Source organism: Mytilus californianus, unplaced genomic scaffold, assembly GCF_021869535.1.
Source record: "Mytilus californianus isolate M0D057914Y unplaced genomic scaffold, xbMytCali1.0.p SCAF_2, whole genome shotgun sequence".
In the NCBI taxonomy this organism is placed as follows: Eukaryota; Metazoa; Mollusca; class Bivalvia; order Mytilida; family Mytilidae; genus Mytilus; species Mytilus californianus.
In genome coordinates, this window is record NW_026262668.1 from 11,843,701 (window position 1) to 11,862,455 (window position 18,755).

At 34.6% G+C, this 18,755-nt stretch overlaps 1 protein-coding gene and 1 long non-coding RNA gene across 2 annotated transcripts in view; both read left to right on the top strand.

Annotated features, from left to right (window-relative positions):
• LOC127729225 (low-density lipoprotein receptor-related protein 2-like) overlaps positions 1 to 18,755 on the top strand; it is a 56,546-nt gene that overhangs the window by 16,340 nt on the left and 21,451 nt on the right. The window contains exons 8-11 of the mRNA XM_052236952.1: positions 6,863 to 6,931; positions 7,929 to 8,072; positions 9,078 to 9,194; positions 11,652 to 11,765. Coding sequence (XP_052092912.1) covers positions 6,863 to 6,931; positions 7,929 to 8,072; positions 9,078 to 9,194; positions 11,652 to 11,765 — 444 coding nt within the window. The remainder of the gene's footprint in view (positions 1 to 6,862; positions 6,932 to 7,928; positions 8,073 to 9,077; positions 9,195 to 11,651; positions 11,766 to 18,755) is intronic.
• Positions 13,948 to 17,741, top strand: LOC127729252 (uncharacterized). The gene is made up of 2 exons (XR_007994564.1): positions 13,948 to 14,944; positions 17,460 to 17,741. It is a non-coding gene; the product is annotated as an uncharacterized LOC127729252 (long non-coding RNA).

The window sequence follows — 18,755 nt, forward strand, 5'->3', positions numbered from 1 at the left end:
TGTTGCAAATATAAACTGACGTGTAATTCATTACACGGAAGTATCGAAGTTATCTCTGAATATTTGCGTGTCCATAATACAAATCTTTTGAAATACCCAATGTACTTTGATACTGTAGTGTTAGCCCTTGAATCTAGTACTGTTGGTGAAAGTTTTTGAAAAAGTATTTTCAACTGTGGGTGAGAAATAATGTGACTCTGTTTCCAAAAACCAGTTGTAAAAATTTTCTGTAACGAAATAGTAATTAAACAGTAATAATACAATAAATCTATATTTACCTTGTAAATTCCTAATCCATTTAAGCGGTCCAGTGACCTTACTTGCGTAGTCCAGTGACTACAATACTCTTGGTCCAGTGACCATAACAAATCATATGTCCATTGACAAACATAAAACAATAAACAAGTGAGAGTCCGGTGACGTTCCTATGCCAAATCATTAACAGTCCAGTGACCATCATTACCAAGTAAAAAACGGTTGTCCAGTGACCAACATGGATAATCTGTAAAATATATATATAATATTACATATCTGAAGCATTTAATCTCACTGCTAAAACAGTTCCTTTAAAATCACCTTGAGCAAAAATAGAATTTACATTATGTCCGGCAACAAATATTCTATTTGCCTCAAAAAACTCAATAACATCTTCAACATATGGTTTGTAATGTAAACCTTCCTCAAAAAGTAACGGCCAAAACGGCGATGACGACCACTTTGGAACTATCAGAGTTCCAACAGCTCTACATTTGACTAAATGATTAATGGCTTTAGCTGCCAGTGTTACTGGTGGTACTAACCAGTTATTTTCTTCATGCCAGTTTCATGTAAATGAATCTATACTTTCTGAACCCGGATTCCAATATAAAGAATTAAATCTAGACAGTTTTCTATTTTCCATATTGGCAAACCTGTCAATTGAGTGAGGACACCATAAATTATCTACAAACTCAAAAAATTCATCTGAAGTCCCCCAATCGTCGATATCAACGATTCGACTTAAATAATCTGCTTGCTCGTTTTCTTCTCGTGGAATCCATTTTACATTTATAGAAATACAATTCACAATACAAGTATTAAAAATTGAAAGAGTCAAGTTTTGAAGTTCTAATATCTTGCTACCTTTTTCAATAAGGCTCACTGCGTTCTGATTGTCTGTATAAAAAACAACCGAACTGTTGCATACTAAATGTGCAAATGATACTAAGCACAGCTCGATTGCTTTTACCTCTCTCCATGTGGAGCTTTTGACTTTTTCTGAATTCGTCCAGGATTTATACATTACATGCGTTGAGTTTTGTATAAAACCTCCTGCACCTATATCGCTAGCATCACTATAAATACTAAACTCATTTGCCTTTGGTAATAAAGAGACAGGCATTAGCAATTGCACGTTATTTTTCCAAAACATGAATTCAAAAATTAAATCACTATTGAAGTTAATGTCCATGCACTGATCCCAATCATCTCGTTCGTTAATCACAGCAAATGTAGCTCTTGTCATTATCTGAGTAACATTGCCGATTGCTGGAGTAAGAGATATAACCTTGCCACAGATTTTTGCGAGTGTTCTAATTTTAACTTTACAAGGATTACTTAAAGCAATGCCTATGCATTCTTGCAAGTCCAATATTTTGGACTCGGGAATTTGCAAAACACATTTTTGTAAATCCCATATAAACCCCAACCATTTCAATGAATAAGAAGGGGACCAGATACTCTTCTCCTTGTTTGGAACAAAACCCGACATAATTAAATCTGATTTAACGATGTCTGCATGTAATTTACATACTTCACTATCATCAGCTAACCCCAATCCGTCGTCTAAATATACGACAATTTTAATACCTTTTCTCCGCCAGTGCGCGACTAATGGTCGTAATACCTTTGTAAATACATAACCACTCGATTTCAATCCAAAAGGTAAAACTGTAAATACGTAATATTTTTCAATCCCCTCAAACTTCCACGAAAAACCTAAATACTTTTGATGTGGAGCAAATATATCAATATGATGATACCCTGCTTTTAAATCAAAAAGGAATCCAACGGAATTGTTTGTAATGTATTGTTTAGCAACTTTCACATCTTCGAATTTAACTTTGTTTACTAACACCATTTTGTTTACATGTCTTAAATCTAGTACAAGTCTATGTTTACCTTTTGCGCTGATTGCTACGGTCAGCGGGTTCACAACGTGCGGTCTGTTCGATACCTCTTTAACTAAACCGCCTTTGAGCAAATCTAAAATAGCTTCATGTACAAAAATTCTATTTTTTAAAGCAGATATATTATTTTTCAAAAATACAGAAGTAGGTTCTTGTAAAAAAGGAATTTTATAACCTTCCTTGATTATATTATAAACAAAATCTGTTGTACAAATCTTAACCCAAAAATTTAAAGAAGCACTTAATCTGCCCTTTACAGTTATATCAGAAACATCTTTTTCATATTCAAAGTAAGTGTCAATATTAAATTGTTCATATACCTTAAAAATTTCTTGATTGTTTTCTTTAAGAAGGAGGTGCTCTGTGTACTCTGTTCTTGCTTTGTCTGCGACATTCTCTCGCCCAATGCCCGTAGAATCCACACTTATAACAGACGTCGGAAGGTTTTGCTGGGCTCTGCTGGCCTTGAGCTCCGCCGGCAGATGCCCCTGCACGAAAGGGCTGCAAACCATTACCGCCAGAATGTCCACCACTGTGCGCCTGTTGATACGACGAACCAGCCGCTTCTGCGGGTCTTTTTCTACCATGCTGTTGTTTATCCGTCTTAGCTGCCTTAATTTTCTTGACTGCCCTGCTATCCGCGGCCCTAATGCGTTTCTCATCTTCCGAATCACTCGCTAGCTCGTCAGATAAGTATTCACTGACCGTCTGCCAACCCCCTTCAGACTTATCCGCGATCCTTATATGCTTATTCCATTTGTTCAGTAGCTCTTTGGAATCTTCTAAGTACGAAATGGCTTTATTCGGACGTTTCTTCTCAATACAAGATATAGCGGAATCTAAATTGTCTAGCACATCTACGTTAAGGTCAAACTGGACCTTGTTACCTTTGAATTTAAAGTTGTTTTCTGACTTCTTTACCTTTTTCGCTAAACTATGTGTCGAATCGTTTAGATTCTTCTCTAGCCCGGCGATTTTGTTGTTCATGTAGGTCTTCATTAGTGACAAAAGATCAGCATTAGACACATCTTCTCCCACCGTATCTTCAACCGTATCTTCATCCATATCCTCATTAGGATTCTTTTCGTTGTCGGACATGTCTACACTGTAGTAGTAATCAACGTGGTCACCGCCTAACCTCGATAACTGAAAAAACGTGATCCTTTTCTTATATACTACCCGCGAAATCCAAACCGGTTCTTACCCTAGGTACTACGCGACTAAAAATAACTACGCGTAGAGCACATAAATATATGTAGGTTTGACAAAGTTATTGATGTAAAAAAAAAACTTTAACCACAGACTGAACCTAAATGTTGACACGCCACTGACGCCGGAATCTAGTATCGCTGTGTCTCGCTTTCGAGAAATAAATTTTGCAGGCTCGACAAAAATGTTAAGTTTATGTGGTACTTGTTGTAAAACCTTTATCTTTAAGAATTTCTACATAAAATCAAATGGTCAGTTAAGCAGGAGAGACATACCAGAGTGTGCACTCTTGTTTAATATATTGAATGAACTTGAAATTTTCGTCACATTTTTCTCAGAAACTACTCAACAGAGTGACTTCATATTTGGTCAGCTGCTCAATGTGATTAGTTGTTATGTTAATGTGTATTGCCCCTTTGAGGTTGCACTTTGTAAATACAGCTGTTTCACAAGCCACGCCTCTTTTGGGGAGATATATAATATTCATAGATATTTAATTTTGTTTACGTACTGGATCCCAGATATGATCTCTGTGTTTCATCTCATAGAGACATAACTTGGGAATATTACTAGTTTAAAAACAGATGGTAGCGGCGATAATTGAATTCTGAGGGACACCCAAAGTGGAGGTAGGGATAGTACATGATTTTAGTATAAGTTTAAACTCTTAGAAGTTCGGGGCATATAAATGTTGAAAAAAATGCCGCACAGCCAAGGATCCAGAAATTTTTCCAGACAATTTCGGTCATTTTGAGATGTTTGAAAAGTTGGTGCCCCTTTTCAAATTGTCGATATCAACTTGACTATATTCATAGCATCAACGAACATGACGAACTTGTATTGCTGTTTCATCGCATTTACTAAGTAAATGTCTTACCATTACCATGAAGGACAGTTTAGTGAAGGCAACAGTCTAAAATTGAAATGATTTTAATGACTCAAAATGGTTAATTTCTCAGACATTGCTTACGTTTCTTTGATTTGACAAAAGTTAAAACCGGAAGTTTGCGATATTTTAAAGTACGAATAATTCCGGATTCATTTCCGGGTTTTGTTTTGTTTATCAAATTGACAGGAAGTCACCGGCTTTTTATGGTTTTTTTATTTTATTACCTTTAAAAGTGTTTGAATATAACAGATAATAGTTGCACTCGTTTAATTTAGCATGAAATCAATTTGCATTTTACGATTAAATATTAAATCTGCTGAAGACAATTTCACGCATGCGTATTACATGGTAAATAAAGCACATGTGTTACTCATGAAAAAATACTTTTTTAGCTCACCTGGCCCAAAGGGCCAAGTGAGCTTTTCTCATCACTTGGCGTCCGTCATCCGTCGTCGTTAGCTTTTTACAAAAATCGTCTCCTCTGAAACCACAAGGCTAAATTTAACCAAACTTAGCCACAATCATCATTAGGGTATCTAGTTTAAAAAATGTGTCCGATGACCCCGCCAACCAACCAAGATGGCCTCCATGGCTAAAAATAGAAGATAGGGGTAAAATGTAGATTTTGGGTTATATCTCTGAAACCAAAGCATTTAGAGTAAATCTGACAAGTGAAAACTGATTATCAGGTCAAGATCTATCTGCCCTGAAATTTTCAGACAAATCTGACAACCTGTTGTTGGGTTGCTGCCCCTGAATTGGTAATTTTAAGGAAATTTTGCAGTTTTTGGTTATTATCTTGAATATTATTATAGATAGAGATAAACTGTAAACAGCAATAATGTTCAGCAAAGTAAGATCTACAAATAAGTTGTCATGACCAAAATTGTCAGTCGACCCCTTTAGGAGTTATTGCCCTTAATAGTCAATTTTTAACAATTTTTTGTAAATTTTTGTAATCTTTTACAAAAATCTTCTTCTCTGAAACTACTGAGACAAATTTAACCATACTTGGCCATAATCATAATTAGGGTATCTAGTTTAAAAAATTTGTCCGATGACCCCGCCTTCCAACCATCAAGGCAAACTTGGTTAAAAATAGAACATAGGGGTAAAATGCAGTTTTTGGTTTATATCTCTGAAACTAAAGCATTTAGAGCAAATCTGACAGGTGGCAAAAATGTTCATCAGATTTAGATTTATCTGACCTGAAATTTTCAGACGAATCCGACAACCCGCTGGTGGGTTGCTGCCCCTGAGTTAGTAATTTTACAAAAATTTTGCAGTTTTTTGTTATTATCTTAGATATCATTATAATATCTAATATCTAATACTATTAATTATGGTTTTAACCTTATTTTACATGATTTCCAAAGCATCAGTAAATACAGGTGAGCGACACAGGCTCTTGAGAGCCTCTAGTTCTACGTAAATTTAGATTTAATTTTTAAATCAGAATTGATGACTGTCTTTGATGAAAAGTAAATAAGTAATGAATACACTTGTCAGGGAACTTAAATGTTTTAAAGATATTATTCTGAGCTTTGTGATCACTGTCAGGTGTGAATTAAAACCACAGGTAAAAATCATTAGCCAATGTTTCCCGGAGGCATTGATATAGATATTAGGAGGGCCCTCAGGATTATCAAACTACTGTAGTGGCAGTTTTATTACAGGAAAGGGATTATAAACAAAAACAAGTGATCACAAGTGCAAAATGGCGATTAAGAAATCCGATTTCAACATTGAGTCAATGAAATGATCGAAATTACTTCTGTAAAAAAATAAAATTTGTCCTAAATCCCAATTACTTGTTTAGGACAAATAGTTTCATCTTAGGACATGACTGGCAAATATGACCGTTTCCGGACCCTTGCGCACAGCCCTATATTTTGACCTTTGAATATAAAAGTAGTGCATATCAACTTTCCGTTCTAGGATATAATTTTTTACGAAACTTCATTGTAAAAGTGGCACAGCTTTAGCTGCATAGGGAGTTCCTATGGGAAATTGCATTGTCTATATTTACGGAAGTGCAACCTTGAGATCTGTCTATCACCCACTTCCTGTTTTTCAATTTCTTTTAATTACCAGTGGGGGTATGCTTAGCCTGACAACAATTGAATTTTTTTTTTAATTAAATTTCTTTCTGATCAGATAAAAGAACTGTCAGATGCAATTTCCGATTCTCATTAATCTATTTTTTATCTGATGTTTAGTTTCTTTAGAATAATGCCATTTGAAGCATAAGGCATTTCAATTAGCTCAGCAGCAGCTTTTAAACACACAACTCTCCTGAAAGGCTTTATTGTACTACCATGAAATATTGTTAGGTCCTGCAATAGTGAGCATCCTGGATGATACATTTGGAATGCCACTAGAAAAAGAGCGTATTGTGCATGGGGACAGCGTTAAAGCCTTGCAACAGGCCACTATAGACCCCTCAAAGAGTTGTTCCAAGGGTTTTTAACATGCAGAGAGCGTGGTAATCTATCTCCACGAGGCATCAGATTTTTTCCACTAGACATTGAGTAACCAATAATTTATGAAACTGTTTTCATACTGAATACTGTTATAATGAAAGTTTGTTTTGCAGAAATCAGTTGTAACAAAGGTAATTGTGGCAAGAATGTTAACATGACAACTGAGAAAGTGCCTACTCAAGGTGTGTATTGTAGAACAAATTGTAGATATTTATTTATTGTTACTTCATACTAACAACCTTTCACTGAAGCAATGAGGTGCTTCACACTGCAATTAGGTATTAACAATTTTTAGCAATTGGTATTGTAAAAGGACAAAGCCTTCTGATTAAGCACAGTAAGATGTGATAATTTTAGCATAATTAAATTATTACCATTTTTAGTTGCAAGATTTTTTTTAAAATTTTACTGATCTTTACAAAATTCGCTTTCATAATTGTGATTTTAAAGAGTTTGTTTTAAACTTTGTCATTAAAAAAGGGTTGTCTTAGATGCATGATTTTTTTTATTAGTTGTTATTGGCTTTGAACTAGCCGTGAGTACTCTCAGATCTGTACTTAGTGTCTTTTTGTTGTGGGGATGTATAAGTACCCAGCCACGTCCACTCTGTGTTTTTGTTAGATATATTTCTATTTGTATTGATCTGATGAGTTAAGCCTTTTTCAACTGACTTTTATAGTTTGTTCTTATGTTGTACTGTTACACCACTGTCCCAGGGGAGGGTTGGCGCCTTCAAACTGGTTTAACCCCGCCAAATTCTGTATGTGCCTGTCCCGAAGTCTTGAGCCTGTAATTCAGTGGTAGTCGTTTGTTGCTGTGTAACATATTTGTTTTTCGTTCATTATATTGTACATAAATTAGTCCGTTAGTTTTCTAGTTTGAATTGTTTTACATTTGTCATTTCGGGGCCTTTTACAGCTGACAAAGAGGTATGGGCTTTGCTCATTGTTGAAGGCTGTACGGTGACCTATAGTTGTTAATATCTGTGTCATTTGGTCTCTTGTGGATAGTTGTCATTGGCAATCAATTCATATCTTCTTATTTTTATTCTTACATAAGCTAAGAGAAAATTAACTCTACCCTGTCATTTCCCCAATGCATAGCAACTACCTCTTCTGATGAGTTTTTTTTCATACTTTTCATATAATTTTATATAAATGTACTTATGTAATTATTCAGCTGCCAAGATCTGTGGAGGTTTTGTTTGTGATGATGGAATTTGTATTGGTCAGAAGTATGTGTGTGATGGTCATCCTGATTGTTATGACAAGTCTGATGAAACAGAATGTGTCCATGGAATCATAAGTCGAGGGTCACCTAATGGTCAGTATGATGTCACATATATATTTCTCAGCTGCCATTGTGTTTTAAATTTAGTTTATCAGCTGCAGAAATTTTTGAGATTCTGGGATTTGCTTTGATTTATAAGCAATGGATTAAAACTGTCTGGAACATGATGTGGAGAAGTCTTTTCATGATTATCAACAGCTAGATATTTCATCTTATTTTGAATATTTTTTTATTGCTACTACATCATTTATACAGTTTATCAATCACTTCTTTACATACATTTAATATGAAAATTTCTAAGAAATCCACATCCTTCTAAAATTTTAACTTCCAATGCTTGTATCTGTAAACCTAGCTTTATTATACCCCCATGCAACAAAGTTGCGTATGGTATAATGTTTTTGACCCATCTGTCCGTCAGTCCTGTTATTGTCATCGCAACTCCTCTCAAACCACACAACAGAATTTCATGAAACTTTGTAGATAACAAGGACATACTATTTAATAGATGTGCTTATTGACAGGAAATTATGATTCAATTATTTTTCTAGGAGTTATACCCTTTTGAACTTATAATTTTTAATATACTGCTACAACAGTTTGTCATCGCAACTCCTCTGAAACCACACAACAGAATTTCATGAAACTTTGTAGTTAATGAGGACATAATATGTAGATATGCATATCCACAAGTTATTTTTGTAGGAGTTATGAGTCTTTGAACTTAGAATCTTGTGGGATTTTGTTTGCCAAGTGACAATGTAGGGGCGTGGGGTATGTGAGCATGCTCTAATAGGTTCTTTAAATTTGCTGTAATTTTGATTTATTTACAATTCTGAAAGACAGGCACAGTCCTAGCTTTATTTTACTGTAATTTTGCTGTATTTTCAATTCTCTTTTATAAAAGATTTTTTTTATAAAAATCTTATTTTAACCTCAACAAATCCCCTAAATATCGTATCTGTAATTTTCTTATTTGTATATCACACTTAGTTATTTGCAAGTTAATTTAGATGCCTTGTATTACTCTGTCTACAGAAAGGTGTGATCAAGTTGGTTTCTATAGATGTGCATCAGGAGAGTGTATACCATTACACAGTGTATGTGATGTTAGATCATCATGCTCTGATGGATCAGATGAAGGGAAGTTGTGTGGTAAGTAGTTGGCCATTGAGTGGTTTTAATTAGTGGTTTCTATAGATGTGCATCAGGAGAGTGTATACCATTACACAGTGTATGTGATGTTAGATCATCATGTTCTGAAGGATCAGATGAAGGGAAGTTGTGTGGTAAGTAGTTGGCCATTGAGTGGTTTAGTGGTTTCTATAGATGTGCATCAGGAGAGTGTATACCATTACACAGTGTATGTGATGTTAGATCATCATGTTCTGAAGGATCAGATGAAGGGAAGTTGTGTGGTAAGTAGTTGGCCATTGAGTGGGTTAGTGGTTTCTATAGATGTGCATCAGGAGAGTGTATACCATTACACAGTGTATGTGATGTTAGATCATCATGTTCTGAAGGATCAGATGAAGCGAAGTTGTGTGGTAAGTAGTTGGCCATTGAGTGGTTTAGTGGTTTCTATAGATGTGGTTCAGGAGAGTGTATACCATTACACAGTGTATGTGATGTTAGATCATCATGTTCTGAAGGATCAGATGAAGGGAAGTTGTGTGGTAAGTAGTTGGCCATTGAGTGGGTTAGTGGTTTCTATAGATGTGGTTCAGGAGAGTGTATACCATTACACAGTGTATGTGATGGTAGATCATCATGTTCTGAAGGATCAGATGAAGGGAAGTTGTGTGGTAAGTAGTTGGCCATTGAGTGGGTTAGTAGTTTCTATAGATGTGGTTCAGGAGAGTGTATACCATTACACAGTGTATGTGATGGTAGATCATCATGTTCTGAAGGATCAGATGAAGGGAAGTTGTGTGGTAAGTAGTTGGCCATTGAGTGGGTTAGTGGTTTCTATAGATGTGCATCAGGAGAGTGTATACCATTACACAGTGTATGTGATGTTAGATCATCATGTTCTGAAGGATCAGATGAAGGGAAGTTGTGTGGTAAGTAGTTGGCCACTGAGTGGGTTAGTGGTTTCTATAGATGTGGTTCAGGAGAGTGTATACCATTACACAGTGTATGTGATGTTAGATCATCATGTTCTGAAGGATCAGATGAAGGGAAGTTGTGTGGTAAGTAGTTGGCCATTGGGTGGGTTAGTGGTTTCTATAGATGTGCATCAGGAGAGTGTATACCATTACACAGTGTATGTGATGTTAGATCATCATGTTCTGATAGATCAGATGAAGGGAAGTTGTGTGGTAAGTATGTTTGGCCACAGAGTGGGTAGTTCTACTCAGAGGTTTGGGAAATGGGTGATGCTAATTGTGATTCAGGGGAGTGTATACCAGTTCATGATTGAAACATCTGGTAATTGTTTGATGGGGGAATGTGAGGTAGTTGGTCAGACATCAAGGGGGAGGTTAATTGAAAATTGAAATGGGACATTAAGATGGAAGACCATCTGAATCGATGAAGGATTATTATACATTGAATAGTCAGCTACACATTGAACTGTGTTTATAAATCTTACTAATACTTTATGAAATCAATATTAATGAGTCAAATATTGGTCATGTCCTTAACTAAAGGTCAAATGTGGTAGTTATGACCTTGATGAAGCACATCTGGTAGGTCAAGGTTACAAGCAATACATTACTGAAATTATTTTCAAGCCACTTCAAATTTTTTTTGGTTTCACTTAAACTGTAGATGGGGTTGATCTTGATTATTTAATTGCTTCACTTAATGCATTATCTGTACCATTCATAAAGTTTAAAACAAAATGACTATTTTGTAATGGTTTAATTGTTTTATTCATAGTTTTACTAATTTAAAGCTTTATATTAAAAAATATATACAATTGATTTGTATCTGTTAATGCTCTGATTGTTTACCTCTTTTGCTTTAAAACCATATTACTATAATACAAGTTCTAACTTCATATGTTGATACTTGATACATTTCTATGTCCATGCAAACCTGTTGCTTCATTATACCCCCGCTTTAAAAAAGGGGGGGGGGGGTATACTGTTTTACCTCTGTCTGTCCTTCCGTCAGTCCATCCGTGAGTCAGTCCGTCCGTCCCATGAATATTTTCGTCGCATTTTTCTCAGGAACTACTTGACAAGGATTTTTGAAATTTGGTTTCAGGGTTTATATAAGTAAGTTACACCGTGTGATGTGTTTTCAGATTCGTCACTTAACAACTTCCTGTTTACCGAACACTTGTATTATTTTACACATGATAGCCGAGTTCAAAATTTTCGTCACATTTTTCTCAGGAACTACTTGACAAGGATTTCTGAAATTTGGTTTCAGGGTTTATCTAAGTCAGCTTTACCATGTGATGCGTTTTCAGATTCATCACTCAACAACTTCCTGTTTACCGAAATATTACGGCAGGGGAATCATCAGTGAGCTCACAGTTTTACTTGTTATGATCAATTTCTAACTTTGGACAGCATGTGACTGAAATAGGATAAACTTTTGAAATATTTTTATTAATTATTTTCTGTTATACTACAAGTAACTACAAATTTCTATTTTAAGCCAGTGCATGTAAAGATTCAGTTTGTAGGCAAGGTTGCCATGCTACCCCTACTGGTCCTGTTTGTTACTGTGACTCTGGGTACAAGTTGACAAACGACAATTTCACTTGCGTAGGTATGCATCAGCAAACAATTATAGATATATTCCATAAAAGTTAGATTTTTCATTCAATACAGCAGAGCAACAAAATGGCAAAACTTCTGACAAATAATGAACATGGAAGCAGATAATTAAAATCCTGCAGCAGCAGACTTTATGTACAACTTGACACTTTACAATAAAAGTGAGGGCTGGAGTGTCTATTTTATGTATGTTTTCAGTCAAGAATTGAGACTTACTTGGTAGTGTGCCATGTTACTTAAGGAATAACAGTACTGTAGTTGAAGAGTTGCCACCGTCAATTGGCGATTTGACAGTCGCAAATGCAGTTTTACTGGCGACGCATAGCGGAGACAGTAAAACGGAAATTTGCGACTGTCAAATCAAAATTGACGGTGGCAACTCTTCAACTACAGTACTGTTATTCCGATTCTAATGCATTACAAAAAGAAAATATAAATCAATTGTTTTAAAAAAAATTGTTAACGGTCTTTCCTCTCCGAAACATGATTGATTGATTAATTAATTGATTGGTTGGTTGGCTGATATAGTAATTAAACACATGGGATAGGGTCTCTTGAACATGCGAAAAAGAAACAAATGAGATCTTTGGCCCCGTATTAAACAGATTGATTGACTGGTTGGTTGGTTGGTTGATTGATTGATTGATTGATTGATTGATTGAAAGTTTGCAAGGTACTTTCTCTATGCGAGGCATCGGACTTAACGTTAATATTCTGAGCGAACGTGGCTGCGTATTTGTACATCATGGACAGCCAAACGGACAGCCAGGATTTCCTTATGAATAAAAATCCTTATATCTTCATTTTATAAATGTTCTCTTTTTTCTACGGGAACTCTGACTTCATTTTTTTTTTTTTTTATTTGTTGTGTGTGCATTTTATTTGAGCTTGTAGGAAAACTGAGAAACATTTTGTCGTGGAAGTTCCATTTTCTTTATTTGGATATGGAATTTTTTATTCTAAATTTAGGTCCGCGCGCGCGATGGTGTTTGTGAAGTCACGTGACGCTCAAATATATATGTCTGGAGTTAGTATATTGATATCTTTTCAGGGGAGACCGTTGAACAGAGCACATGTGTATTAACCAGAGAAACACAATAACTATTGTTTTTATTTTGTACAGGTCATTGATGTCGGATCATGCATACATATTACGTACATATGTTTACGGGAGCACAGATTTGTATTTTAATGCATGTTTAGAAATTTGATTGTAGAATTTGAGTAATATTTACAAACTTGGGAGGGATTTCTACGACATTGATTTAAATTTCGCAATCAAGCGGACCGCACGTGTCTCATCGATTAATTTCAGAAAATACATGAATTGGAGCAGATTTTTGCAGGGATGGATTTCTTTTTCAGAAAGAAATTTGTACATAAGAAGGATTAGCATTTTACAATATAATGTACGGGACTAAAAGCAATTTTCTTTTCATAGAAATGGGATAACTTAAAAAAAAAATCAGTTGAAAAAAAGGGGGGGGGGGAGTGTAGTGGTTGATAATTGAGATAAGAAACATTTACAACATGATAGCTGCAAATTTTGAAGTTTTGATAAGTAATTTGTTGATTCGACCATAACAGGGACATTGACCCTGCAATAAAATGATGCGTACCATTTCGACAAAAAATTTCTAGTAAACCCGTGTCGCAACAAACTTTTTGGTTAAATTGTTTTGTCGATATCTATAACTCTTTCTAGGAAGAAGCGATATGAACTTAATGTAAAAAATCACAGCATGACCTTGACCTTTGACCTTGACCTAGTTTTCTATTCTTTAGGACCAAGGACCTCAAATCAACTGACCCTAGGTCTCTATCACTTATGATTTACCAGTTACAAATGCATATCACTTATTTCAAATGCATTAGGGGAAATAACTCTCATATGGAGTCTTCGTATCGCTTCGGTCAAAATAGGACAAATCATGCAAAGGATATAACGAGCAATTTTATAAAATAAATTTGTCGCTTTCTTTTACGGTTACGGAGGAGATGCAGTCACAAGGAAAACAGTGTTCAGGGAGATAACTCCTACCAAGAAAATTGTTTGGCTTAGAATGGGTGAAAATAAAAAGCGCATAAACTGTATGATACTATATAAGAAATATCTAAGCAACATCTTGCGAAACAAAAATTTTACGCGAGAACAAAATTAGGCGGAAGAAAAAAATAATTAAAAACCAATTGTTCAAAGAACAATTGAAGGTCTTTCCACATCAATTTTCTAAATAATTGATAGGAAGCTACTTCTGGTTTACTCAAAGTATAATAGCGTCAAAGTATAGATTTCTTCATACTGATTCAATAAATAAATGGTTTCTATATACTTTTGCCTGAAATAAGGGAGATAATTGCCAACTTCCGGTTTAGAAAATGTCACTTCCAGTCTAATATGATAGCTTTATTCACACTGATTCCAAAAATATATAGTTTGTATATACTTATGCCTGTAATAAGGAAGATAATATGCTACTTCCGGTTTAGAAAATGTCACTTCCGGTCTAATATGATAGCTTTATTCACACTGATTCCAAAAATATATAGTTTGTATATACTTATGCTAGTAATAAGGAAGATAATATGCTACTTCCGGTTTTATAAAATGTCACTTCCGGTCTCAAATGATAGGTTAACCTATGATCATTCAAAAAATATATGGTTTCTAGGTACTTTTCCATGAAATAAGTGCAAAAAATACTACTTCCGGTTCACCCAAGGTCACTTCCGGTTGACTTTTTTCAAGGTCATATGTCAACCAACAGTTTGCAAAAGACCCTATGGCTTTATCATGTACCAAGTTGGAGTAATAATCAATTAACCTTAAATTGAATCATTTCAGGGACAATAACTCCTATAAGATATCATTGGATTGTTTCAGACCAAATGTATCATGTCTTAATCACAATTAAGCAAACATTTTGCACTAGTTCTTTAATTTGTAATTTTAAAAGTGACAGAGGAGATCAAATAACAAGGAAAAGTCCAAATTTAGAATATGACCTTGACCTTTGACCTTGGTCTCAATTTCATTTAAATGAACCAAGGAACTCAAATCAATATACCTTAGGTCTCTATCACTTACCATTCATGCTATACATTTATATATCCCTTATGTCAAATACAGAAGGGGAAATAACTCTCATATGGAGTTTACGTATCGCTTCGGTCAAAATTGGACAAAATATCCTGAGGATATAAAGAGCAATTTGGTAAAATAAATTTGTCGCTTTCTTTTACGGTTACGGAGGAGATGCACGCACAAGGAAAACAGTGTTCGGGGAGATAACTCCTACAAAGAAAAGTATTCGGTTAAGCAGGGTCAATTTCAAAGGCGCATAAACTGTTCGATATCATATACGGAACATCTAAGCAACATCTTGCAAAACAAAAATTTATCGCAAGAACAAAATTTGGCGGAAGAAAAAAAAAAAAAAAAATTAAAAACCAATTGTTCAAAGAACAATTGAAGGTCTTTCCACATCAATTTTCTAAATAATTGATAGGAAGCTACTTCTGGTTTACTCAAAGTTATAAATAGCATCAAAGTATAGATTTCTTCATACAGATTCAATAAATAAATGGTTTTTATATACTTTTGCCTGAAATAAGGGAGATAAATGCCAACTTCCGGTTTAGAAAATGTCACTTCCAGTCTCATATGATAGCTTTATTCACACTGATTCCAAAAATATATAGTTTGTATATACTTATGCCTGTAATAAGGAAGATAATATGCTACTTCCGGTTTATAAAATGTCACTTCCGGTCTCAAATGATAGGTTAACCTATGATCATTCAAAAAATATATGGTTTCTAGGTACTTTTCCATGAAATAAGTGCAAAAAATACTACCTCCGGTTCACTCAAGGTCACTTTCGGTTTACTTTTTTCAAGGTCATATGTCAACCAACAGTTTGCAAAAGACCCTATGGCTTTATCATGTACCAAGTTGGAGTAATAATCAATTAACCTTTAATTGAATCATTTCAGGGACAATAACTCCTATAAGATATCATTGGATTGTTTCAGACCAAATGTATATCTTAATCACAATTAAGCAAACATTTTGCACTAGTTCTTTAATTTGTAATTTTAAAAGTGACAGAGGAGATCAAATAACAAGGAAAAGTCAAAATTTAGAATATGACCTTGACCTTTGACCTTGGCCTCAATTTCATTTAAATGAACCAAGGAACTCAAATCAATATACCTTAGGTCTCTATCACTTACCATTCATGCTATACATTTATATATCCCTTATGTCAAATACAGAAGGGGAAATAACTCTCATATGGAGTTTACGTATTGCTTCGGTCAAAATTGGACAAAACATCCTGAGGATATAACGAGCAATTTGGTAAAATAAATTTGTCGCTTTCTTTTACAGTTACGGAGGAGATGCACACACAAGGAAAAGTGTTCGGGGAGATAACTCCTACAAAGAAAAGTATTCTGTTAAGCAGGGTCAATTTCAAAGGCGCATAAACTGTTCGATATCATATACGAAACATCTAAGCGACATCTTGCGAAACAAAAATTTATCGCAAGAACAAAATTTGGCGGAAGAAAAAAAAAACCAAAAAAAAACAATTGTTCAAAGAACAATTGAAGGTCTTATCACATCAATTTTCTAAATAATTGATGAGAAGCTAATTCTGGTTTACTCAAAGCTACTATTGGCGTCCAATCATAGGTTTCTTCATACTGATTTAATAAACATATGGTTTCTATAGACTTTTACCTGAAATAAGGGAGATGATTGTCAACTTCCGGTTTAGACAATGTCACTTCCGGTCTCATATAGCTTTATTTACACTGATTCCAAAAATATATGGTTTATATATACTTTTGCCTGTAAAAAGGGAGATAATTGGCTACTTCCGGTTTAGAAAATGTCACTTCCGGTCTCATATGATAGATTTATTTACACTGATTCCAAAAATATATGGTTTATATATACTTTGGCTGTAAAAAGGGAGATAATTGGCTACTTCCGGTTTAGAAAATGTCACTTTCGGTCTCATATGATAGCTTTATTTACACTGATTCCAAAAATATATGGTTTATATATACTTATGCCTGTAATAAGGGAGATAATATGCTACTTCCGGTTTATACAATATCACTTCCAGTCTCAAATGATAGATTAATGTATGACCATTCAAAAAATATATGGTTTCTATGTACTTCTACATGAAATAAGTGCAAAAATGACTACTTCCGGTTCACTCAAGGTCACTTCCGGTTGACATTTTTCAAGGTCATATGTCACCCAACATTTTGCAAAAGATCTTATGGCTTTATCATGTACCAAGATGGAGTAATAATCAATTAACCTTAAATTGAATCATTTCAGGGACAATAACTCATATAAGATATCATTGGATTATTTCAGACCAAATGTATCATATCTTAATCACAATTAAGCAAACATTTTGCACTAGTTCTTTAATTTGTAATTTTAAAAGTGACAGAGGAGATCAAATAACAAGGAAAAGTCAAAATTTAGAATATGACCTTGACCTTTGACCTTGGCCTCAATTTCATTTTAATGAACCAAGGAACTCAAATCAATATACCTTAGGTCTATCACTTACCATTCATGCTATACATTTATATATCCCTTATGTCAAATTCAGAAGGGGAAATAACTCTCATATGGAGTTTACGTATCGCTTAGGTCAAAATTGGACAAAACATCCTGAGGATATAACGAGCAATTTGGTAAAAGAAATTTGTCGCTTTCTTTTACGGTTACGGAGGAGATGCGTGCACAAGGAAAACAGTGTTCGGGGAGATAACTCCTACAAAGAAAATTATTTGGTTTCGCAGGGTAAATTTCAAAGGCGCATAAACTGTTCGATATCATATACCAAATATCTAAGCGACATATTGCGAAACAAATATTTATCGCAAGAACAAAATTAGGCGGAAGAAAAAAAAAAAAAAAATAATCAGAAAAGTGGAAAGACCTAATAATCAGAAGAAAACCAATAGGTCTTTCCACAGAAAAGTGGAAAGACCTTATAATAATAAATATAAATCAATTGTTTTAAAAACAATTGTTAAACGGTCTTTCCCCTCCGAAACATGATTATTTGGTTTTTTGGTTGGTTGGTTGGTTGGTTGGTCGATTGATTGATTGATTGATTGATTGATTGATTGATTGCATGGCACTTTCTCTGTGCGACGCAGCTAACTTAAATAGCGCCTATGTTCTGACCGAACGTGACTGCGTACTTAGACATCCCGCACAGCTAAACGGACGCCTGAGATGTCCTCATAAAAATTGATCCTAGCATCATTCATTTTAAAATTTTCTCTAGTTTCTATGTTACTTCGGACTTCCATTTTTCATCTATTTGTTGTGTATGCATTTTGATTGAATTTGTAGGAAAACGGAGTAAATTTTATCTTGGAAGTTTTATTTTCCTTATTTGGATATGCAATGTTTTATTCTAAATTTAGTTCCGCGCACGAGATGATGTTGTGAGATCACGTGACCCTCCAATATATATGTCTGGAGTTAGAATATTAATTTCTTTTCAGGGGAGACCGTTGAACAGAGCACATTTGTATTGATCAGAGAAACACGATAACTATTGTTTTTATTTTGTACAGGTCATTGATGTCGGATCACGCATACATATTACGTACACATGTTTACGGGAGCACAGATTTGTATTTTAATGCATGTTTAGAAATTTGATTGTAAGATTTCAGTAATATTTACGAACTTAAAGGAGCGATTTCTACGACATTGATTTTAATTTCGCAATCAAGCGGACCGCACGTGTCTCATCGATTAATTTCAGAAAATACATGAATTGGAGCAGATTTTTGCAGGGATGGATTTCTATTTCAGAAAGAAATTTGTACATAAGAAGGATTGGCATTTTACAGTATAATGTACGGCACTAAAAGCGATTTTCTTTTCATAGAAATGGGATAACTTTAAAAAAAAATCAGTAGAAAA